Source organism: Scyliorhinus torazame, chromosome 17, assembly GCF_047496885.1.
Source record: "Scyliorhinus torazame isolate Kashiwa2021f chromosome 17, sScyTor2.1, whole genome shotgun sequence".
Lineage (NCBI taxonomy): Eukaryota > Metazoa > Chordata > Chondrichthyes > Carcharhiniformes > Scyliorhinidae > Scyliorhinus > Scyliorhinus torazame.
Window position 1 is genome coordinate 169066138 of NC_092723.1, and position 26583 is coordinate 169092720.

The following is a 26583-nucleotide window of genomic DNA, read 5'->3' on the forward strand; positions in this document are numbered from 1 at the left end:
TTATTGAGGGTACCACACCCAGTAAGAAGTCTTACAACACCAGCTGATTAAAGAGCTGGTTGGGAAAGCTAGTGATTCCAAATAAACCTGTTGGGCTTTAACCTGGTGTTGCAAGACATCTTACTATGCCCACCCCAGCATCTCCACATGACGGAGGTGCGGAATGGGAGGCCAGACAGGAGTGCGTTGCGAAAATCTGGAACAGACAGGGCAACGTCGTAACAAAGACGTGAATAAGAGTTTCGGGTGAGCTAGGCAGGCAGGTGCTGGACTCATTACCTCGTGGCTGTGTTTTGTTTTGTGTGGGAACTTGGTGCGTGCAAAATAACCATGCGGGGCTTTGAACAGTGGCTCAACTTCAAAAGCCCTTCACCGAGATTGTCAATGTGCACTGTTGGGATGTTTGGGGTGGGCAAAAGAAAAAAGGCGCTACATCAATGCAGGTCTTCTGCTGCGTGCAAGACGTGAAGAGGGAGGGGGTTTATTTACCCGAGATGGCTACTCTTTTTTTTGGCCCTACCTTCTCTCTCTCTCTCTCCGTCTGTGTTGTGGGCTCTTGCCAATGTGTGCACAGTGCCGCTACCGCCATGTTGTGGCGGGGCGGACTGCAGCAGCTCGAGCGATAGAGCGCTCGGCCGTTAGCGGGGGAAACGCCCAGAAGCTTCTCGGCGCCGGCGCGCGGGTGCGGAGCTGCCATGAAGGTAAGAGCGACTAAAGCGTACAGAGAGAGAGACAGAGAGGAAAGAAGGCAAAAGGAATAGAGCGTTTGAGGAGACATAGGGTGACAAGAAGAGAAGCAGATCTCTCTCTTTATTCCCCCCAACCCGCCGCCTAGTTTTTTTTTAACCAAAGACCTTCTTCATCCACGAAGCCAACCAAGGCCGGGAGGGGCGGGCGCAGGCTTCGACCAGCAGTCAGGCCCGCCCGGGCTTTAAATTTGTTTTCATGACTTGTTGTCGTCGCCCCTTCCCAAGACGGGATGAAATAAATTTTGCACCGGTTGCAGGCTGGCCGAGGGTGCTTAAATATCTGGGAGATAGGTGTTGCTCCCCGCTTTCTGTTGCCCACTAACTGTGCGGCGTACACCTACCTCTTCTCCTCCCCAAATCAGTGTCTGTCAGTGTGAGACTGAGGAGCCTTTTAAAAGAGATTTCAGTAACAGTCTTGCAGACTCATTCCTCTTCCCCCAAGTTTTACTGTGACTGTAAAAGCCATCATCCTGTGATATATGGCTTCATAAATTGTTTCATTTTGGGGGGATAAGCTCGTATGTTTAAAAACCTTATCGAACTATTCATCAATTCTTGTTAATAGGTTTCATTTTTTACAATCTAGTCATGTACCCAGTGATGCAATTTTTAAAAAACGAATCCGGGTGTTGATTAACTTTCAGCACGTAAACCATGTAAAATCTTGGACCGTCTTCCTCCCCTTTGTTTTTTCTCCTCCAGCTCATTTTTCGGTGATCACCAAGGCATTCATTGATTTATGGTTTTCACCCTAAAATGGATGGAAAAGGGGAATTTGAACCCCCCCCCTCCCGAATCGCTAGTAATCCTGGAATCATCTATAATTATATGAAATGACTTATTATACCCACTGTAAACCAGTGAACCTGATATTGGTTGCATTTTGGGCAAAGGAGCAATTCGCAGAATTTGAACTAAGGCAAAATGTTTTTCGGGAAAGTTAAGATAAGGATACAACGCTGATGGGTTTAACTGTAAGTTGTGTTTACAGTGCTTAATTTCAACCACATTCATTTGTTCAGCATCTTTCACTATTTCAGGGCATCCTATTATGCTTTCATAGTCAAGTACTCTTGAAATCTTGTGATTGCTGTAAACTAGGAAAATAAGTTAAGATTGTATAATGGCAATATATTTTGATGTCACTTTTACTTATACAGTTCCATTGTATACAAGTTACTCAAGAATGATGATTCATATTTTAAATTGAGCAGCGACTTGTAGGGCTGTGGTGAGTTGGGAAATTTGTGACGTACACCAGCTCAGACTCTAAGAATTTGTAAATAGGTAGGGACAGAAATATTTGCATATTTCTATTGAGTTAATTCTTGTCTGTTCAGTCACGTTCTTATTCTGACGTACCTTATGCAATAACTAAGGTGTGTATTTCTACATTCATAAATAGAATCGGTGCAGCCACACGACAGAATAGAATATTGCATATAATTGCTTTGTGCGTTTTGCTGGCACTAGATTTTGCTTATACTAATTTTATTTGTGGAAAGAGCAATGCTGCTAACACCTGCAGATAAGGATATAAAAGTTTTCAACTTTATTACAGTTGCATATTAATATAGGTTATTTTCTTATAGTTTTGTTTCTAAGTTTTTTTAATGTCTGATGCTTTTTATTTGAAACATTTGATTTTACTGGATGTAATACATTTTCGAACTTGGTGAATGTCAAAGACTCGTATAGTAAGAAGGTATGTCTAAGCAAAATCTACTACTTTGGAACTCAATATCAGTAATGCAACGTTTTGTTTGATGTTTTAAATGCTCTCACATGAGCTTTATAGTGCACAGCATTTGGCTGGTGGGTGCTGACCATTAATAAGGATTATCCTTTAGCTTGAAGTTAAATGTTACCAAGCAGTTGGATTGACTTTTATGACAAAAATGTAATGTAGCTGAGCAATTCTAATTTCAAAGCTGTCTTAAACCTGAAGATTGTGTTGCATATGGCACTCATTTTAGATGAGCTGGTACATGTTCAAAGATATTTATCCAAATCTGTTGGCCCTACAATTTCAGTCCTGCAGTACGAGCTGCACTATCATTTAGTTGCAGCTTTAATATCCTTCGGTTGAAGGACAAACCTTTGACAGTGGAGCATTTCTTCAGTGCTTTATGAGTGTTGATCTTGATTATGTACCCAAGTTCTGGATGAGAGCTCCAACTCATAAGCTTCTGTCTCCAGGTCAAGAATGCTACTAAGCTGGCATCTCAAATGCAAATTTTCCTGACCCATGGTGATAAATCTGAAAACACACTAATAACCAGCAGAAGGCAATATACCAAACATATATTGGTACTTATGATATAGCCTTCCTCTCTTCTGTGGTCACCTGAATATTGGTAGCATCCTTCCATTATTGGGCTTTCTTCTATAGCCTCCCTTCGATAAGATTAATCACATCAAGGATACCCAAATATATTATGTTAAAGGTAGACATGAAGGACAGCGCGGTGGTGCAATGGTTAGCACTGCTGTCTCACAGCACCGAGGTCCCAGGTTTGATCCAGGGTCACTGTCTGTGTGGAGTTTGCACATTCTCCCCATGTTTGCGTGGGTTTTGCCCCCACGACCCAAAGATGTGCAGGGTAGGTAGATTGGCCACACTAAGTTGTCCCTTAATTGGAAAAAATGAATTGGGTACTTTAAATTTATAAGTATAGACATGAATTCCTGTCAACATTTTACATCACCAATTCCTTTACCTGCATTTATGATAGAATCAGCAAATTAAACTTGTCACACTGACTGACATTCTCCTGCTTCTGGTGCTAGTACAGTACCTCCCCTACTCTGAGACTGAGATTGTCTTGTAATTTATGAATACAGTGGGAATGCCATGGCTACCTCTGGACAATAGGAGGATAAAAGTAACTTTTGTGATATATTTAAACTGGATAGTCAAGGATTGATGACCGGGAAATGTTTGTTACAATACTTAAAAGTATGCTTGTTGTATATAGTTTTGCTTATACATTTTATGCCATTAAATCCCAAGGGCTTAACATACAGTGAATAACGTTAAAGATTAACATCTAAACTTTTGCAAGGATTAAGATTTCACTAGCATCATTTGAGGTGAAAATCTGTCTTTGGTGACTCTCATTGGAACAAAATGTGATCAACATTTAAGACAACTTAATAGGACCTTCAGTGTGAATGATTGGATCAACAAGAATAATGTGCATTTATATCGTACCTTTAACATAGTGAAATGTTGCAAGGCATTTCCCAGGAATAATTATGAAATAAAATTTGACACCAATCCCCAGGCAGGAATTCCTTTGTTTAACATCTATTGCATGGTACCCTGATAATGTACTTCCTTTTAACCCAGAAGTTTCATGAGTCTCAGCAACCAAGTCAAGTTGATATGTTACTGGCAATAGTAGTTATGAAACCTAGTCTACTATTCCTTTAATATCGTAAATGTTATCATCTGATTATGAGATTTTCTTCTACAAGATCCAATAATGAATATAGACAGTTGACTCACTGTATTCATTTGATTTCAGTATCTTTTTTACTCCCTTTGTCGGTGTTTCTATATAAGATTTAGCAAGTAATTCCAGATTTTTGGCTTTCCATTTTTGGGGGGAAATGCGTGAAGAGCATGTTGTGTGACTGAATTAATTGGAAGTCTCCCTTTCCCGAACTATCCAGAGATCACAGCCCATCTTAATATATCCATTGGAGGTCTGAATGTGTTTTTACCCCCCTTCCATCTCACATTGTAACATAAATTTTTAAAATGGCTGTCTGTATGTTTATTCCATATGTTGATCTTTCTGTGCATGAAGAATAGTTTTTACTAATATCAATCCTAGAATTACCATTTGTTTTAAACCAATGTTGCCATGTTTTATTTCTACAGTTTAATTAAGATTATGGGCTGAATTCTCCATTTGGGAGACTTCCATCGAGGCTGAATTGCAACTGGTTTACATTCCCTCGGGAGCACGAACCAGTGAGCAATTCAGTGTTCCACACCATGTAAATTAATGCATGACTTGGAAATGAGGGATTCCCATGGAATCCCGCTATCAGGCCGCAATCATGAGCGGCAGTCCGATAGCGAGGTCCCGTGGCCAGCTGCACCGCACAGCAGCCCCCCACCCCTGGATTGCGTGGGTACCCCTACCCCCCAAGTACGAGAGTGACCTGACCCGTGCCCCTTCTTACAGGGGCAGCTGTAACAGGTGGACTTCAGACAGGGGTCCCTTCATTTCCGGGCAGTGGGGGAATGAGGTCCCTTTAGGCAGGGGTCCCTGGGGGGAGGGAGGGATCTGGTATAGGAGGAGTGGGCAGGCAGTGCATTGTTTGGGGGTGGAGGGCATGGTTGTCTCTGCCACCACACAGGGCCATGCTGGTAGAGACCACAAATGATCCATGCCCACGTGATTCCCGGCTGCGGGGACCCGAGAATCACCGAAGGCTGGAGCATTGGTCCATTAAATAAATGCAAATGGGTCATTAAGATTTATTTGCATTTATTCCCCTGCCAGCACGCATCATGGCACTCGTTCAAGGTGCCGATCCCGATTTTCCTCCAATGCCTCATTCTCTGTCCCATCAGGAAATGTGATCTGGAACGGAGAATCCCGCCCTATATTTTGGTTTAACAGTTTGATATAGTTCCATCATACTTTCCCAGCAGAAACCTCCCATCTTGTATAATTATGTATTGACTGTGGTTCAACATTTGTTAACTCTGCATTGGTCAGGCACATTTGCCACTGAGTCTACTCAGACTCCGGTGTCTTTCCAACTTTGTTTTTGGTTATTGGAACACTATGCATGGAATATGTGAGTTGTCTTTCTTTTGTCCTATGTACAGCAAGTTACATTAGCCTGGATTAAATGTCATCCCCCGTTGTTCTACCCTCTTTAATTTTTTTATTGTTATTCATTGTTACAATCCCAGCTGATAATACTGGACAAGTTAGATCCCAAAACAAAACATAGCTTGAGAGATCCTCAGTTACCGAACAAATTCACAACTTTTAAAACAAAGATATTTATTAAAACAAGAATGTGAATTCCATTGCACCAGAAAAATTGTTTCAAAGATCTCAATACAAACACAAGAAGATCATTCAAAGTTCTACCATATGGGCGGCACAGTGGTTAGCACCACTACCTCACATCTCCAGGGTCCCGGGTTCAATTCCAGCCTCGGATGACTGTTTGGAGTTTGCACTTTCTCCCCGTCTGCGTGGGTTTGTTCCGAGTGTTCCGGTTTCCTCCCACAGTCCAAAGGGTGTGCGCAGGTTAGGGTGGATTGCCATCCTAAATTGCCCCTTGCTGTCAAAAAGGTTAGATGGGGCTATGGGGATAGGGTGCAGGTGTGGGCTTGAGTAGGGTGCTCTTTCCAAGGGCTGGTGTAGACTCGATGGTCCGAATGTCCTGCATTCCTTGATATTCTATGATTCCTTTACCCCAACAATATCTTTACAGATACACAAACCATTGAAAATCATCTTGCTTGGGACAGGCACAGATGCAGGCGGTTTCCTTCTGATGAATTTACTTGACCTAACTTGTATCTCTCCCTGAGACACCCAAAATCTGCACTCTCAATTCATGTATTTCCTCAACTTCAGAGCAGATAAATGAGTTCCAGAAACCCAGGTCTTCTAGGAGCAACTTTGCTAAACTGAACACTTTACTGCGTCCCATAACTGATTACTAGTTAACTACTGGCCCATTAGTGTTGCGTTTTTTCTTCTCCGAGAGGTTAAAATCCCTGTCTTTCTCTGCCACAGGCACACTCCGAACAACTATCCCCTGTCTTTTTTGTGTCTGTCACTGGATCACTGTTGCTAGGCAACAGTAAAGCTTTACTACTTGGTGTTTTTGTTTCCAGAATCAACCTCTTTTAACCCGTCTCTTTAACTTCAGGGGTTGTAAGGCCTCATTAAAAATGTATGCGTTCATATAAACAAACCCAAAGGACCTGAAACCTTTTAGGCACAAATCTAACCAGACTCCAAGGCACCTAGGTTCATAAACCTAAATGAAATTGAAACAATTGTTATCTTTTTTTAACACACATTCAACTCAAAATTATACACAATTTTAATTTCAGTGGAAAACATCAGACCTGAGCTTCAGATGCTTACAAAGCAGAAGAGTAATCACCTAGGAACTTTATCATATACTTTGCATGAATTTCAAATCTTGCAAAATATTAAATGCATTATCTCCTGTTGCAATTATGTGGCTAAGAAACCATTTATGTATTTCAGTTGTTGTTTTATATGCATGGCGTGCCTCAGTTGTGCTATCTCTAAAATATTTTTCATAATTAGAGGTGAGGATGGTGAAGCTAAAATTCTTTTTTTTGACTTCTCAATGCCATGAATCCATGTCTGATGACAGCATTTTGAAATGCCACTATATTATACTACCTGAACTTGACTATTTTGGATTATATTTTTTTAAATTAATGAAATCAAAAGCTGTACCTTTTGAGCAATAGTAATAAATGGCGCCTTAAATTGACTGGGCACTTGGGTTTATTATAACATCTTTATGTTATAATGTGTCAGTATACTGATTACAATGGAGTACAATGTCAGGTTATGAATAATTGTAGTAATCTTTCTGAGTGTCGCAACTAGGCTTATATTAACACTGACTGCAATGAAGTGACTGTGAAAATCACCTAGTCGCCACACTCCGGCTGTTCAGGTACACAGAGGGAGAATTCAGAATGTTCAATTCACCCAAGAAGCACGTCTTTCAGGACTTGTGGGAGGAAACCGGAGCACCCGGAGGAAACCCAAGCAGACACGAGCAGAACGAGCAGACTCCTCACAGACAGTGACCCAAGCAAAGAATCGAACCTGGGACCCTGGAGCTGTGAAGCAACAATGCTAACCACTGTGCTACTGTACTGTGTTGGAAACTAATTCAGCTCCGCTTTCCACGCCCTCACCTTGATTGATAAATATATCTGCATGTCATGAGAAGATCTTTTACTGTCATGGCAGTTTCTTCACTGTTGGGCATTTTCTTTGGAGGCAGTCTCCCTTAATCTCTACCCATGTGCGTGCATGTGCATGAAAGATAGCCTAAATTGAAAATTTTGGTTTCATGTAGGTATATGGTGGGATTACAGTAGGAAATTTTAAAATTTTCATGACAACCTAGACCATGTTAGAATAATGTACTGTATTCCCGTAATACTACAACCAGATTGCAAACCACAGTTTTGTAACTAAGTCTTTATTAAAGCATTATGGTGGGCGTATGAAATTCTTGTGCCATATTTTCTTGAACTGAAAAAATGCTGAGCAGTTCAATTGTAGCTTCTGTAATTCAGATCTTGGGTTGTGACTGAGAGACCATTTTCAGCTACGCAATACTGAGGTAAAGCACAGGTAGAAGGAGCAATGTGAGGTGATCGGATAGCATATTCGAGTGTATTGGCTTCAATGCAGTTTTTCCTCAAGTCAATTGGTACCAGTATGCTACATAAACCTTGTGACGACACAAATCCTAGTTACAAAATAGTCTTGATGATTTGATGTCGTTTTCACTTTCTAATATGATCATCAGATTGATTGAACCTACTATGCTAAACTTAGTTCTGGTTCTCTCCTTGCTTGTACCACCTCCCTAAATACTATGTTTGATGTCTTCGAACAACTTTATTAACTGATCCATTCCACTTTATCAATTCATTGATTTGATCTGTAGCAGATCTGCCGCTGTAAATAAATACCACCTGATATTCTAAAATATTGAAATGTAGTAAAGCTGATTCCAAATGGTATCAGTTTTTACTGAACTCGGTGAAATATTTGTCACCAATAACCATATCAGGAATTTAAAAATAATTATTTCAGGATAAGGAGCTGCAGTAATTGTATAATTACATATTTGTGGGAACCCCAATACATACCTACTTTGAAGACAAACTCCATTGGCTGGTTCACGAGTAATGTTGACAGATTTGCAGCTTTTTTTAAAGAGCAATTCTATGTACTTATTACCCCATCTCAGTGGTACATCAGTCCATTTGGTCAACACATGGACTTAAATCAAAATCATCTAGGGAAGAATTCAGAAGAATGTGATTTTAGTGTCAGCTGTGCCTCAGTTGACATCACTTCTTGCTCAGAGTGAGAAGGTTGTGAGTTCAAGTCCCACTCCCATGGGTTGAGTACAACAATCAAAGCTGACCTTGTAGGATGCTATTGAGAGGTGCTAACATAACTTTAAATCGAGGCCTTGCCCACTCGGGGATGTAAAAGGACCCTTGACTCTCGCAACCTTTGGGTATCACTGTTTTAAGTGTTTGGGACTTCCTCATAGCCAAGACCAAACTCCAAAACTTTATGCCTCAGCCTAGCTGAAACATTGCATGAGTTTAAAGCTTGGATGTACAGGGAAGGAAAATTGCAGCCCACTCCCAGAACAATGTCTAAAAATAGCATTGATGCTGGAAGTTGCTGGCCGACTTGATGAGGTTTTCCAGTGTCCTCTGTTCTCCTTTCAGATTCAGAACCTGCAGTATTTTGCTTACCAAATGCAAGTTTGGTGATTTTTGTCAATTCTTCATGCATTGTGTGTAATTGAACTTCTCTAATCTGTGTAATTGGAGCGATAGCATAGCATACAGTGGGTGAATATAGTTGTTGGGTAAATTATGTCTGTGAATTATTTTTGCTGCACTAAATCAAGCACTTACATTTTGAAAATCACATCTACTGTATACATCTTTTGTTTGTGAATGCTTTTAAGTATTTGCATTGGAATGTACTTGATATAAAATACCATAATTATGTTTAATTTACGCTCTCATGTAACCCAAGGGGGCTGTCAAACTTCCTAATAGATCTCTACGGCCTTGGTCAGTTAGTCTGGCAAAATATTTTTGCCTGTTCTAGTGGGCTGAGGTTACAGCAACACCTTTGGAGCAAGTGAGAATAACATGTAATGTGGTAATATCTGTTTAGTGGTACGGAGGAAGGACTAGCACCAGGTGGACACGCTGTACCAAATTTGTAATTTTTAATATTGGTCAATTCCAGAATGCACACAGATTGACATTGATACCAATTATAATCTTCAGGTGAAGCAAGACAAGTGCTTACAGACATCATTTAGTCTCCGTCTTAAATGTTGCCCTTTATTTTTATGTATCACTTAGAAAAGGTGTAACTAAATTGAAAACTTATTCTTTGGGAATCAAAGTAATCAAAGTTTGGTGCATGGAAGTTTTTCTGCAGTATTGGGAGCTGTACTCTGTACTACACCAAGAAACTGCAAATACAATATTAAGGCAGTGCATTAGCAAGAGGGTTTAAAAGTTAACGGGTGATTTCACTAAATTGATACAAATTTATGACAAATGTGACTGCAAGGAATAAGATTTTAGAGTTAGGAAGTGATTTTTTAACTCTTCAAAAGGCTTGTCGCAACTGTGAATGTTTAAAATTTTTTACCAGAAGGTACATTTTTAATATAACCGTAAACGTTAATGTATTCTGGGAATACGATTCACTGATTCCTGCTGTCCTATTTGATATTGTGTATGAGGCACTATGATGGTCTATATTTTGCGAAGGATATTGAAGTTTGAATTAATTTTTTTGTTTGCAAGTCGATCAGTTTGAGGTGTAGCTCATTTAGATAACTTTTTTCCACAGTGGTTATGAAAAAGCTCCAACTTTCTGTGGTAAAGAATGTCCAGCAGCTGATCTTTGTTTTTATTCTAATTGAGTGCCAAGGTAAAAATAAAATGATACTGGACCTTCCTAAGAATTTGGACCAAAGTTTTAATAATGTAAGTAACAATATAACCTTTTAAGTGTGCTTTTTGTGTTTGCCCTTTTGGCGCCATCTTCATCAGCGAGCTGGTTTACAGGTTTTACAAACGATGTAAATACCACAGAAGGAAAGGTGTTTCAATTGTTGCATAAATAGTTTTTCAAATTATTTTCCAAACTCTGTTCCAGTAGAAATAGGATGAGGGAAATGGATTTGGTAAAGACTGTTTCTTAGTTTAGCAGCAATTCATGACTAAAGCTTTACTAAAGCTGCTGCAGGGTTATATTTCTTTCAGCTTAGTTTCTTCTTGACTTGTACCTAAATAATGAGGTCCATATGAATATACGGCTACTTAGTTTGGAATTTAACTGCAAGAGAATCGTAGACTCTAACCAAAATCTCATCAGAACAAAAAAGATGCGTTAGTCAGAGACATTGATAAGACTGTATGATCCTAGTGGAGGGTCTGAATTCAGGCCATGCATTTGGGTAAAGCCCTGGGGCCGGACAGGTACCCAGTGGAGTTTTATGTAAAGTTCTCTGGGATATTGGGGCCGGTATTGATGAGGATGTTCAATGAGGCAAGGGAAAAAGGGTTGCTGCCCCCGACGATGTCACAGGCCACGATTTCGCTGATTCTGAAGCGGGACAAGAACCCAGAGCTGTGTGGGTCCTACAGGTCGATATCCCTGTTGAATGTGGATGCCAAACTGCTGGCCAAAATTTTGTCCTCCAGGATTGAGGATTGTGTTCCGGATGTAATTGGGGAGGACCAGACGGGGTTTGTTAAGGGTAGGCAGTTGATGGCCAAGGTTGTTAAAAGTGATCATGGTACCCCCGGAAGGTAGGGGTAGTGATTGCAATGGATGCAGAAAAGGCTTTTGATCGGGTAGAATGGGATTATCTGTGTGAGATACTGGGACGGTTTGGGTTTGGGCGGGACTTTATTGACTGGGTCAGGTTGCTGTATCAGGCTACTGTGGCAAGCGTACGGATGAATAGGACAACATCGGACTATTTTAGACTGCACCGGGGGACTAGACAGGGATGCCCCCTCTCCCCACTGTTGTTCGCGCTAGCTATAGAACCCTTGGCAATTGCTCTGAGAGCCTCAAGGGGCTGGAGGGGGCTGGTCCAGGGGGCGGAGGGGGGGGGGGGGGCTGTTAGAGGAGCACAGTCTTGCTCTATGCAGACGGCCTGCTGTATGACTCGGACGGACCCAATAGAGGAGATGGAAGATATCATTTTTTTTTTTTAAATAAATATTTTATTGAAAATTTTTGGTCAACCAACACAGTACATTGTGCATCCTTTACAAAATATTATAACAACACAAATAACAATGACCTATTTTATAAACAAAAAATGAATAAATAATAAATAACAAAAATGAAAACTAACCCTAATTGGCAACTGCCTTATCACAAGTAACACTCTCCAAAAATATAATTTAACAGTCCAATATCTAATTATCTGTCGCAACGACCTATACATATTATACAGTATATATTAACAACCCTGAGAGTCCTTCTGGTTCCTCCTCTTCCCCCCCCCCCCCCCCCCCCCCCCCGATCCTGGGCTGCTGCTGCTGCCTTCTTTTTTCCATTCCATCTATCTTTCTGCGAGGTATTCGACGAACGGTTGTCACCGCCTGGTGAACCCTTGAGCCGACCCCCTTAGAACGAACTTAATCCGCTCTAGCTTTATAAACCCTGCCATGTCATTTATCCAGGTCTCCACCCCTGGGGGCTTGGCTTCTTTCCACATTAACAATATCCTGCGCCGGGCTACTAGGGACGCAAAGGCCAAAACATTGGCCCCTCTCGCCTCCTGCACTCCCGGCTCTTGTGCAACCCCAAATATAGCCAACCCCCAGCTTGGTTCGACCCGGACCCCCACTACTTTTGAAAGCACCTTTGTCACCCCCATCCAAAACCCCTGTAGTGCCGGGCATGACCAAAACATATGGGTATGATTCGCTGGGCTTCTCGAGCACCTCGCACACCTATCCTCCACCCCAAAAAATTTACTGAGCCGTGCTCCAGTCATATGCGCCCTGTGTAATACGTTAAATTGAATCAGGCTTAGCCTGGCACACGAGGACGACGAGTTTACCCTGCTTAGGGCATCTGCCCACAGCCCCTCCTCGATCTCCTCCCCCAGCTCTTCTTCCCATTTCCCTTTTAGTTCATCTACCATAGTCTCCCCTTCGTCCCTCATTTCCCTATATATATCTGACACCTTACCATCCCCCACCCATGTCTTTGAGATCACTCTGTCCTGCACCTCTTGTGTTGGGAGCTGCGGGAATTCCCTCACCTGTTGCCTCGCAAAAGCCCTCAGTTGCATATACCTGAATGCATTCCCTTGGGGCAACCCATATTTCTCGGTCAGTGCTCCCAGACTCGCGAACTCCCCATCCACAAACCGATCTTTCAGTTGCGTTATTCCTGCTCTTTGCCACATTCCATATCCCCCATCCATTCCCCCCGGGGCAAACCTATGGTTGTTTCTTATCGGGGACCCCCCCAAGGCTCCAGTCTTTCCCCTATGCCGTCTCCACTGTCCCCAAATCTTCAGTGTAGCCACCACCACCGGGCTTGTGGTGTAGTTCCTCGGTGAGAACGGCAATGGGGCTGTCACCATAGCCTGAAGGCTAGTCCCCCTACAGGACGCCCTCTCTAATCTCTTCCACACCGCTCCCTCCACCTCTCCCATCCACTTACTCATCATTGAAATATTAGCGGCCCAATAATACTCACTTAGGCTCGGTAGTGCCAGCCCCCCCTATCCCTGCTACGCTGTAAGAATCCCTTCTTCACTCTCGGGGTCTTCCCGGCCCACACAAAACCCATGATGCTCTTTTCAATCCTTTTAAAAAAAGCCTTCGTGATCATCACCGGGAGGCACTGAAACACAAAGAGGAATCTCGGGAGGACCACCATCTTAACCGCCTGCACCCTCCCTGCCAGTGACAGGGATACCATATCCCATCTCTTGAAATCCTCCTCCATTTGTTCCACCAACCGCGTTAAATTTAACCTATGCAATGTGCCCCAATACTTGGCTATCTGGATCCCCAGGTAACGAAAGTCCCTTGTTACCTTCCTCAACGGTAGGTCCTCTATTTCTCTACTCTGCTCCCCTGGATGCACCACAAACAACTCACTTTTCCCCCTGTTCAATTTATACCCTGAAAAATCCCCAAACTCCCCAAGTATCCGCATTATTTCTGGCATCCCCTCCGCCGGGTCTGCCACGTATAGTAGCAAATCGTCCGCATACAAAGATACCCGGTGTTCTTCTCCTCCTCTAAGTACTCCCCTCCACTTCTTGGAACCCCTCAACGCTATCGCCAGGGGCTCAATCGCCAGTGCAAACAATAATGGGGACAGAGGGCATCCCTGCCTTGTCCCTCTATGGAGCCGAAAATATGCAGATCCCCGTCCATTCGTGACCACGCTCGCCATCGGGCCCTATACAACAGCTGCACCCATCTAACATACCCCTCTCCAAAACCAAATCTCCTCAACACCTCCCACAAATAATCCCACTCCACTCTATCAAATGCTTTCTCGGCATCCATCACCACTACTATCTCCGTTTCCCCCTCTGGTGGGGCCATCATCATTACCCCTAACAGTCTCCGTATATTCGTGTTCAGCTGTCTCCCCTTCACAAACCCAGTTTGGTCCTCGTGGACCAACCCCGGGACACATTCCTCTATTCTCATTGCCATTACCTTGGCCAGGATCTTGGCATCTACATTTAGGAGGGAAATAGGTCTATAGGACCCGCATTGTAGCGGTTCCTTTTCCTTCTTTAAGAGAAGCGATATCGTTGCTTCAGACATAGTCGGGGGCAGTTGTCCCCTTTCCTTTGCCTCATTAAAGGTCCTCGTCAATACCGGGCGAGCAAGTCCACATATTTTCTATAGAATTCGACTGGGAATCCATCCGGTCCCAGGGCCTTTCCCGCCTGCATGCTCCTAATTCCTTTCACCACTTCTTCTACCTCGATCTGTACTCCCAGTCCCACCCTTTCCTGCTCTTCCACCTTGGGAAATTCCAGCCGATCCAAGAAGCCCATCATTCTCTCCCTCCCATCCAGGGGTTGAGCTTCATATAATTTTTTATAAAATGTCTTGAACACTCCATTCACTCTCTCCGCTCCCCGCTCCATCTCCTTCCTCATCCCTCACTCCCCCTATTTCCCTCGCTGCTCCCCTTTTCCTCAATTGGTGTGCCAGCAACCTGCTCGCCTTCTCCCCATATTCGTACTGTACACCCTGTGCCTTCCTCCATTGTGCCTCTGCAGTGCCCGTAGTCAGCAAGTCAAATTCTACATGTAGCCTTTGCCTTTCCCTGTACAGTCCCTCCTCCGGTGCTTCTGCATATTGTCTGTCCACCCTCAAAAGTTCTTGCAGCAACCGCTCCCGTTCCTTACTCTCCTGCTTCACTTTATGTGCCCTTATTGATATCAGCTCCCCTCTAACCACCGCCTTCAGCGCCTCCCAGACCACTCCCACCTGGACCTCCCCATTATCATTGAGTTCCAAGTACTTTTCAATGCACCCCCTCACCCTTAGACACACTCCCTCATCTGCCATTAGTCCCATGTCCATTCTCCAGGGTGGGCGCCCTCCTGTTTCTTCCCCTATCTCCAAGTCTACCCAGTTTGGAGCGTGATCCGAAATGGCTATAGCCGTATACTCCGTTCCCCTCACCTTCGGGATCAACGCCCTTCCCAGCACAAAAAAGTCTATTCGCGAGTAGACTTTATGGACATAGGAGAAAAACGAGAACTCCTTACTCCTAGGTCTGCTAAATCTCCACGGGTCTACACCTCCCATCTGCTCCATAAAATCTTTAAGTACCTTGGCTGCTGCCGGCCTCCTTCCAGTCCTGGACTTCGACCTATCCAGCCCTGGTTCCAACACCGTATTAAAATCTCCCCCCATTATCAGCTTTCCCATCTCTAGGTCCGGAATGCGTCCTAGCATCATAAAATTGGCATCATCCCAGTTTGGGGCATATACGTTTACCAAAACCACCGTCTCCCCCTGTAGTTTGCCACTCACCATCACGTATCTGCCCCTGTTATCCGCCACGAGTCTTTGCCTCGAACATTACCCGCTTCCCCACTAATATAGCCACCCCCCTGTTTTTCGCATCTAGCCCCGAATGGAACACCTGCCCCACCCATCCTTTGCGTAGCCTAACCTGGTCTATCAGTTTCAGGTGCGTTTCCTGTAACATAACCACATCTGCCTTAAGTTTCTTAAGGTGTGCGAGTACCCATGCCCTCTTTATCGGCCCGTTCAGCCCTCTCACGTTCCACGTGATCAGCTGGGTTGGGGGGCTTCCTACCCCCCCCCCCCCCCCCCCCCCCCACATGTCGATTAGCCATCCCCTTTTTCCAGCTCCTCACCCGGTTCCCACGCAGCTGTATCTCCCCCAGGCGGTGCCCCCCCCGCCCATCCCCTCCCATACCAGCTCCCCCCTCTCCCCAGCAGCATCAACCCAGTGATTTCCCCCCCCCCCCCCCCCCCCCCCCCCCCCCGGCTAGATCCCCCGCTAGCGTAATTACTCGCCCCATGTTGCTCCCAGAAGTCAGCAAACTCTGGCCGACCTCGGCTTCCCCCCGTGACCTCGGCTCGCACCGTGCGACGCCCCCTCCTTCCTGCTTCTCTATTCCCGCCATGATTATCATAGCGCGGGAACCAAGCCCGCGCTTCTCCCTTGGCCCTGCCCCCAATGGCCAACGGCCCATCTCCTCCACCTCCCCTCCTCCCCCCATCACCACCTGTGGAAGAGAGAAAAGTTACCACATCGCAGGATTAGTACATAAAACTCCTCTTTCCCCCCTTTTTAACCCCCCTCTTCGCCCCCCACATTCGCCCCACCACTTTGTTCAAACGTTCTTTTTAATAACCCGCTCATTCCAGTTTTTCTTCCACAATAAAAGTCCACGCTTCATCCGCCGTCTCAAAGTAGTGGTGCCTCCCTCGATATGTGACCCACAGTCTTGCCGGTTGCAGCATTCCAAATTTTATCTTCATTTTATGAAGCACCGCCTTGGCCCAATTAAAGCTCGCCCTCCTTCTCGCCACCTCCGCACTCCAGTCTTGATAAACGCGGATCACCGCGTTCTCCCATTTACTGCTCCGAGTTTTCTTTGCCCATCTAAGGACCATTTCTCTATCCTTAAAACGGAGGAATCTCACCACTATGGCTCTGGGAATTTCTCCTGCTCTCGGTCCTCGCGCCATCACTCGGTATGGTCCCGCCACCTCCAACGGACCCGCCAGGGCCTCCGCTCCCATTAACGAGTGCAGCATCGTGCTCACATATGCCCCGACGTCCGCTCCCTCCGCACCTTCAGGAAGACCAAGAATCCTCAGGTTGTTCCTCCTTGCGTTGTTCTCCAGTGCCTCCAACCTTTCCACACATCGTTTCTGATGTGCCTCATGCGTCTCCGTCTTCACCACCAGGCCCTGTATGTCGTCCTCATTCTCGGCTGCCTTTGCCTTCATGACCCGAAGCTTCCGCTCCTGGGTCTTTTGTTCCTCCTTTAGCCCTTCGATCGCCTGTAGTATCAGGGCCAACAGCTCTTTCTTCATTTCCTTTTTGAGCTCTTCCACACAGCATTTCAAGAACTCTTGTTGTTCAGGGCCCCATGTTAAACTGCCACCTTCCGACGCCATCTTGGTTTTTGCTTGCCTTCCTTGCCGCTGTTCTAAAGGATCCACTGCAATCCGGCCACTTTCTCCTTTTTTCATCCGTATCCAGGGGGCATTCCCTTCTGGTTTACCGCACAGTGTTTTTAGCCGTCAAAATTGCCGTTGGGGCTCCTATCAAGAGCCCAAAAGTCCGTTTCACCGGGAGCTGCCGAAACGTGCGACTCAGCTGGTCATCGCCGCACCCGGAAGTCGCGATGGAAGATATCATGAGGATTCTAGGGGAATTTGCCCGGTTTTCGGGGTATCAGCTAAATATGGGGAAAAGTGAGATGCTTGCAGTCCAGGCGAGGGGACAGGAGAGGCGATTGGGGGAGCTGCCGTTTAGACTAGTAGAGGGAAGCTTTAGCTACCTAGGCATTCAGGTGGCGCGGGAATGGGACAGGCTGCATAAATTAAATCTGGCCCGACTAGTAGAAGAACTATTTTCGGCGATGGGATGCGCTCCCGTTGTCATTAGCTGGGAGAGTGCAGACGGTGAAGATGACGGTCCTCCTGAGATTCCTGTTCGTGTTTCAATGTCTCCCCATCTTTATTCCGCGGTCCTTTTTTAAACAGGTCAACAAAGTGATCACTGGCTTTGTTTGGGTGGGCAAGACCCCGCGAGTAAGGAAGGTAATGCTTGAGCGGAGTGGGGGAGAGGGCGGGCTGGCGCTGCCAAATTTTAGTAACTATTACTGGGCGACGAACATAGCCATGATCAGTAAGTGGGTGGTGGGGGAGGGGTCGGCATGGGAGCATATGGAGGCGGGTTTATGCAAGGGCACCAGTCTGGGGGCGTTGGTAACTGTGCTTCTGATGTTCCCGCCGGCACGGTACTCCATCAGCCCCATGGTGGTGGCGGCCCTGAGTGTCTGGGGGCAATGGAGGAGACATGAGGGAGCATCGATCTGGTCCCCAATCTCTAATAATCACCGGTTTGCCCCGGGAAGTGTGGATGGGGGGGTTCCGGATATGGCTGAGAGCAGGGATTGAGAGGATGGGGGATATGTTTAAAGAGGGGAGCTTTCCGAGTATGAGGACGCTGGAGGAGAAGTTTGGGTTGGCGAGGGGAAACAAACTCTGGTATCTGTAGGTGTGGGACTTCCTACATAAACAGGTGACAACCTTCCTGCTCCTACCGCTAAGGGGGATTCAGGACAGGGTAGTTTTCAGAGGGTGGGTAGGAGAAGGGAGCGTCTCTGACATTTACAAGCAATTTATGGGGTCAGAGGAGACGCAGACCGAGAAGCTGAAGCGCAAGTGGGGGGAGGAGTTGGGGGGAGAGATAGAGGATGGTCTATGGGCGGACGCGTTGAGTAGAGTCAACGCGTCCGCAACATCTGCCAGGCTCAGCCTGGTACAGTTCAAGGTCGTTCACCGGGCTCATACGACAGTGGCTCTGATGAGCAGATTCTTTGGGGTGGAAGACAGGTGTGCAAAATGTGCGGGGGGACCAGCGAACCATGTCCACATGTTCTGGGCATGTCCGAAGCTTTGGGGATTTTGGCAGGGGTTTGCAGATGTCATGTCAACGGTGTTAAAAATAAGGGTGGCGCTGAGTCCAGAGGTGGCGATTTTCGGGGTGTCGGAAGACCCGGGAATCCAGGAGGAGAAAGAGGCAGACGTTCTGGCCTTTGCTTCCCTGGTAGCCCGGAGACGGATACTATTAGCATGGAGGGACTCAAAGCCCCCGAAGGCAGAGATCTGGCTATCGGACATGACTAGCTTTCCCTGCTTGGAGAAAATCAAGTTCGCCCTGAGAGGGTCACTGCTAGGGTTCGCCCGGAGGTGGCAACCGTTTGTCGGCTTCTTTCCAGAAAATTAATCGTTAACCGAAGGGGGGAGGGGTTAATTTAGCTTCGAGTAGGGGGTTAATAAAGGTGGGACCTGTCAGGTAGGGAGACGGCTTTTGCACTATGTTTATACAAAATACTTTTGTACAATGTTTATTTTGTTATAATACCAAAAATACCTCAATAAAATGTTTATTAAACAAAATAGACTATGATCCTACCATTGCATGCCATGATGTAAATGTAACTTAATTTGTAAACTGTATATACTTTAATTTATTAGTTTCATGTGTGTGAGATCTGAAAAGCGTTGGGACGAATACATTTGAAGTATATATTTTATAGTTTAGTGTGCCTTTATTGAATTTTTAGTGCATTATTGTTAATGTTTTTATTCCAAAAGGATTGATGCTGGTGTTAAAATAACATTTTTGGAGAATGTATTTGCATGCAGTCAACTGCAAAATCTCTCAAAATTCAGTGCACTGAATCATAATGTAAATTGAAACTGCTGGATAGAGCTTGTGTTTTATGCCAGTTTTCTTTTGGACTTGCACCCAAAACGTCAGAGTAGCAATGTTGATACACAGTTGATGCACAGTGGCCCTTGTGATAGGAAGAAAGTGGAATATCTAGTGCATGTAGCCGGTATTACCTGACTTGTATGAATGCCCTGCCTGCAACAGTAGTGGACTCGCCAACATTAAGGGCATTTAAATGGTCATTGGATAAACATATGGATGATAATGAAATAGTGTAGATGGCCTTTAGATTGGTTTCACATGTCGGCTCAACATCGAGGACCGAAGGGCCTGTACTGCGCTTCTATGTTCTAGGGGCAGCACGGTAGCATTGTGGATAGCACAATTGCTTCACAGCTCCAGGGTTCCAGGTTCCATTCCGGCTTGGGTCACTGTCTGTGCGGAGTGTGCACATCCTCCCCGTGTGTGCGTAGGTTTCCTCCAGGTGCTCCGGTTTCCTCCCACAGTCCAAAGATGTGCAGGTAAGGTGGATTGGCCTTGCTAAATTGCCCTTAGTGTCCAAAATTGCCCTTAGTGTTGGGTGGGGTTACTAGGCTATGGGGATAGGGTGGAGGAGTGGACCTTGGGTAGGGTGCTATTTCCAAGACCGGTGCAAACTCGATGGGCTGAATGGCCTCCTTCTGCACTGTAAAATCTTTGATCTTATACCGCATTACTTAACATTCGAACAGCCTGATTGGCTTTGCTAATGGTGCAATTCCAAGACTAGACCAGAACATAGAACATAGAAAATACAGCACAGAACAGGCCCTTCGGCCCACGATGTTGTGCCGAACCTTTGTCCTAGATTAATCATAGATTATCATTGAATTTACAGTGCAGCAGGAGGCCATTCGGCCCATTGAGTCTGCACCGGCTCTTGGAAAGAGCACCCTACCCAAAGTCAACACCTCCACCCAACACTAAGGGCAATTTATCATGGCCAATCCACCTAACCTGCACATGTTTGGACTGTGGGAGGAAACCGGAGCACCTGGAGAAAACCCACGCAGACACGGGGAGGATGTGCAGACTCCGCACAGACAGTGACCCATGCCGGAATCGAACCTGGGACCCTGGAGCTGTGAAGCAATTGTGCTATCCACAATGCTACCGTGCTGCCCTTAAGAACAAATAAATCTACACTATATCATTTTACCGTAATCCATGTACCTATCCAATAGCTGCTTGAAGGTCCCTAATGTTTCCGACTCAACTACTTCCACAGGCAGTGCATTCCATGCCCCCACTACTCTCTGGGTAAAGAACCTACCTCTGACATCCCCCCTTTATCTTCCACCATTCACCTTAAATTTATGTACCCTTGTAATGGTTTGTTCCACCCGGGGAAAAAGTCTCTGACTGTCTACTCTATCTATTCCCCCGATCATCTTATAAACCTCTATCACGTCGCCTCTCATCCTTCTCCGTTCTAATGAGAAAAGGCCTAGTACCCTCAACCTTTCCTCATAAGACCTACTCTCCATTCCAGGCAACATACTTTGCACCTTTTCCAAAGCTTCCACATCCTTCCTTCCTAAAATGAGGCGACCAGAACTGTACACAGTACTCCAAATGTGGCCTTACCAAAGTTTTGTACAACTGCATCATCACCTCACGGCTCTTGAATTTGATCCCTCTGTTAACGAACGCTAGCACACCATAGGCCTTCTTCACAGCTGTATCCACTTGAGTGGCAACTTTCAAAGATGTATGAACATAGACCCCAAGATCTCTCTGCTCCTCCACATTGCCAAGAACTCTACAGTTAACCCTGTATTCCGCATTCATATTTGTCCTTCCAAAATGGACAACCTCACACTTTTCAGGGTTGAACTCCATCTGCCACTTCTCAGCCCAGCTCTGCATCCTATCTATGTCTCTTTGCAGCTGACAACAGAAGCCTGGTGTCATACTGCTTCAAGAGGCAAGTTCAGGGAAATCTGGAACGTTTTTGTTCAAGCAAGACATACTGGGCGGGATTCTCCACTCCCACGACGAAGTGGCCGCGCCGTCGTGAACGCCGTTGAGGTTCACGACGGCGTGGAACGGCCCCGATCCCGACTGATTCAGGCCCTGACAATGGGCCAGTATCGGGGCCGCGTCATCTACCCGCGCCAGGCCTTGTCGCCCGCGTAAAAGTGGCACCGCATAGATGACGCAGCCGGCGCCGCATAATGGACGACATCCGCGCATGCACCGATCGCGGGCCACCCCACATTCCAGGTGAAGCCCGGTGCAAGATCCCCCCTCGCCCCCCCACAGGCCGCCCCCCCCCCCCCAGCGTTCACGCACCGCCCACGACTGCAGCAACCAGGTGTGGACGGCGCCGGGGGGAACCCGCAGCTTTGGCCTGGCCTCTCGGCTCATCCGGGCCTCAGAATAGCGGGGGTGCCGGAGAATCGCCATTTTCGGTGTCTCCAGCGATTCTCCGGCCTGCGGCCCGCGAAACTCGACCAGGCCGTTCCCGCCGCTTGGGAGAATCGCGGGAGGGCGTCGGACCGGCGTCCCCGGAAATTGTGGCGGCCCAGGCGATTCTCCCAACCGGCGTGGGAGTGGAGAATAGCGCCCACTATCTTTGATCCCAAGATGAATTTCTGACTGCATATTTGCACCATATTAAGACTTTTTCCCACCACCTTTGTATCGTTGCCAAACTTGGCCCCATCTTAGCTCATTTGCTGTTGAAACCCTCATTCAGACTTTTGTTTCCTGTGGACTTGATTCTGCTTCACTACTGCTGGTCTCTCACATTCTACCCTCTGTAACCTTGAGGTCATCTGCTGCCCATATCCTAATTTGCACAAAAACTTGCTCACCTTTTATCTTTGTGCTCACTGACCCACATTGACTTCCAGGCAAGCAATGCCTTGGTTTTAAAATTATCAGATTGTTTCATGGCCTAGTCGTTCTCTCGCTCTCCCTCTCGCTCTCTTCATTTAAGGCACATCTTAAAACATATCCTTTTAACCAAGGTTTTGGTCATTGACTGAATATTTCCTTTTGTGGCACAGTGTTATATTTTGTTTTATAATGTTCTGGTGCAGTACCTTGGGAAGTTGGTGCTAAATAGTTGCAAGTTGTTACTCATATGCTTGTGTTGCATTTATGTTCCGTGCAAATGCATGGCTACAAATGCCAAAGGCATTCAATTTGAACTTTAACTCAATAACCCTGAAAAGGTAAAGTATCTCATTTGAACAACCGTTTAAGCAAGCTATTTCATGCTGCTACCATGTAGTGGCTATGTGAGTGGTACTTTCCACTAACAGGATGCTGTCATCAATCCAAAAATGTATTCTGCTACTACACATCTAAACAATATTGCATATGAATTTCAGTGCCAGTGCAATGCAATGTATGTAGTCCATATATTGCAGTGATTGGCTGATCCAATCAAACATGTCCCTTTGGTTGTTTGTATTAGGCAGCATACAGACTATTCAACCAGCCTGTGCTTGCAAAGCCCATAACAAAATGTCTACTGTTCGATGCGATTCCGCAATTGGTAGTACTTGCTGAACAATCTGGAGTGTGCTAATGGCTGTACTAACAACAATTTAAGATGAGTCAAGCTCATAATGTGGCTCATTTAAGTTTGCTAAAAACATCATACATTTATACACAGGGACCCATTCTCTGCAAATGATAGGAATATGTTCAAACCTTGTGCCTTTTTTTGAATGACCTATGAACCTTGGGGAGCATATAGTCCCCACACTTTCTGCATGGTAAAGTCTTGCCTAATCAGTTGATTTGCCAGCCAGCCAGCACCTTTTTCTCCTGTAGTATAAATTGTTGTTTTAGTTTAAAATTCAGCGTTTTTGTGTTGTCCTGACGAATGGAAGACGAAAAGCTTCAGCAACTTGCCTCTCATTTCAGTAATCTTCAGATTTGAATTTTCTTTCCAGAAACAATTGCCAGTACCTTCCTTCTAAAACTATTCACAGAAAGTCTAATAATCCCCATTGATGCCTTTTAGTTCAAGAAAAAGGACATATTGGGCAATAATTTTCTGAACAGTTGCTGACTAGTTTTGCACCTCACTTCAAAGAATAAGTTTCAAAATCATTGCTTCATTTTCAGTTGCTGTTTTCTCGGTTTGCTTGTGCTTGGTTGAACTTGAGTTACTGGTAATATTGATGGAGGTGGTCGTGAACCCAAACTAACTTCACGCTATAATTTGGCCGCAAAACTCCTCAATAAGATAAAACTTTAACATTTATTATTTCTGTAATTTCTTACCACTGTATTTTGACAGAAGTGTTTTGTTATTCATGTGGCTAAATTGCAAGTAGAAAGTCAGTGTTGAATTTTATTTAAGATTTGATAAATGTAGGTTTTTCAAAGACAGTTTTAACTACTGTAGCCTTAATAAATCTTCTTATTCAAAGCTGTATTCTTTCACAGGTAATTTGCCCAACAATGAGAATTATTTCTGAAGCGAAGAAATTATTTCACCAGAAGACCTACAATACATGTTGAAATATACAAAGATACAAGATAATGGTATTTCCATTAACAGCTGTTGGGTTTAAAAATCATTTAATACATTTGAGATTTTGAAAGAAGCTTAGATTTTGACGAAGTTCATCATGACTACGTCAGCCATTCGACGGCAAATGAAAAACATTGTAAACAACTATTCTGAAGCTGAAATTAAAGTACGTGAGGCAACCTCCAATGACCCTTGGGGACCTTCTAGTTCCTTAATGACAGAAATTGCAGACCTAACATATAATGTCGTAGCCTTCTCGGAAATAATGAGTATGATATGGAAACGTCTCAATGATCATGGCAAGAATTGGCGACATGTTTACAAGGCTCTTACGTTGTTAGACTATATGATAAAAACTGGATCAGAAAGAGTTGCACAACAATGTAAGGAAAACATATTTGCCATTCAAACTCTGAAAGACTTCCAGTATATTGATCGAGATGGCAAAGATCAAGGCATAAATGTACGAGAGAAGTCAAAGCAGCTTGTGACTTTGTTGAAGGACGATGAACGGCTCAAGTCAGAGAGAGCGCAGGCCCTTAAGACAAAAGAGCGGATGGCTCAAGTAGCCACAGGAGTAGGAAGCAATAATCAAATTACTTTTGGTCGTGGGTCGAGCCAACCTAATCTGTCAACAAGCTATTCAGAACACGAGTATGGAAAATCAGGAGGATCACCTGCTTCATATCATGGTTGTAAGTAAACTTTAATTCTTTGTATTTTTTGCTGTTACTTGATTATTACATCTTTCTGAGCTTGAGTATATTTGTTATACTAGAAACTGTATAAAAGGATACTTTTTATGCCATAACACATTGCTTTAAGGCTAATGTTTTATGGAAATCTTTATGTATACTCTTTTACCAAATATTATGACGTACAGTATTTTGGGATATATTTTCATGTAAATCATAAATAGAGGCATTTGATTACTCTTTTTAACTGTGGTGAATAATTTTATAATTTATCTAATTTTAAAGTTCCAGAGGAAGATGATATGTAAGATGTTCCATTCCAGATGACAAGTAGTAAGGTATAAGAAGCAATATGAGGGGAGTGATGTGCCTTCAATAGAATTGGAAAGGTGATCACAGAGGTATTGTGTGTATGGAGAAGTAAGATAAGACACAAAGAAGCCTATTAGGTAAGCGTGACCCGCAACCAATTGGCACAAGAATTTAATACAAATCTGACATGGCATTGTTTATCAGAAGGTACAAGATGTAGGATTTCATATGTCACTTTATGATTTTGGTCATTATAATTGAAGGAATGTGCTGTTTGGGAGTTGTTTATCTTGAACCCTTAAAAACTCAATGTATGGGAACAGTTTGAGGAACTCTGGGAGTTTAATAAACTGATTGTAAGTGATTGAAAAGGTAGCGAATGCTGTTCTGATGAAGGGTTTTTAACATGAAATATTAACCCTGTTTCTCTTCGCATTTGCTGCCTGACCTACTGTGTTTTTTGCTTTTATTATCAGTAGAGAATACTGTTGGTTGGGAGCAATTGGAATAGTGACTATGCAGATTATGGTTAGCACAGTTGCTTCACAGCTCCAGGGTGCCAGGTTTGATTCCTGGCTTGGGTCACTGTCTGTGAGGAGTCTGCACATTCTCCTTGTGTCTGTGTGGGTTTCCTCCGGGTGCTCCGGTTTCTTCCCACAAGTCCCGAAAGACGTGCTGTTAGGTGAATTGGGCATTCTATAAATTCTCCCTCTGTGTATCCGAACAGGTGCCGGAATGTGGCGACTAGGGGCTTTTCACAGTCACTTCATTGCAGTGTTAATGTAAGCCTACTTGTGACAATAAAGAATAGTAATTAAATTGTGTGGAGCAGTGAGAATGTAGGGGAATTGACTATTGAGGCAGTATTTGGATAGGAGAAACACATTTTGTGGTGGCTAATAGGTGGTCAGTCAGTGTTTAATTTACCTACTCATTGTAACAGAGAAGGAATAAATGGAGAAAAAGGAGTGGAATTCCAGGAATGTGGCACCTTCATTGAGCAGTAGGTTCATAAGCTTGCAAAGTGAGAACCATTGACAGATCTAGATGTGCAAGATTCAAAATACACTGGGGCAATGGGCAAATTCATCCTCAAAAGCCCCCATAAAACCTTGGAAAATCTCGAATGATTGGATGACCAATGATAGAACAGTCACCGCCATGGCAGAATTTGATGGAAAAGTCACCACCATGACAGAATCTGTGAGAAGCTGCTTTACCAATCACAGGCTATTTCTCTCTCACATTTGTATCCTATTGGCAGCAAATGCAGGAGAGAAACTCTGTGATTGGAGGAACAGTGGGAAAGTGAGTGACTGTGCAAGAGTCTGAGCACGAGTAGCCAGCAATGTGAGGAGCTACAAGGTTGAGGGAGCAATTTTGAATCTGTCAACAAATGAATACTCAGCTAATTGGGAGCCAGGAAATCCTGGCAGCCACTGAGGTTTCTTATAGATTGATGTGTGGACTCTTTTGTGTAGGACAGCATGCAATTACTA

The 26583-nt window shown here is 44.6% G+C and overlaps 1 protein-coding gene across 5 annotated transcripts in view; it reads left to right on the plus strand.

Annotated features, from left to right (window-relative positions):
* The first annotated feature begins 569 nt into the window (after positions 1–569).
* Positions 570–26583, plus strand: part of epn2 (epsin 2) — a 93939-nt gene continuing 67925 nt past the window's right edge. For 3 of the 5 annotated variants that reach the window (XM_072481622.1, XM_072481628.1, XM_072481627.1), the window contains exons 1-2: positions 570–701; positions 23990–24772. In XM_072481622.1, coding sequence (XP_072337723.1) covers positions 24175–24772 — 598 coding nt within the window. In that variant the 5' untranslated portion in view covers positions 570–701; positions 23990–24174. The other 2 variants (XM_072481623.1, XM_072481624.1) reach the window with 2 other exon arrangements.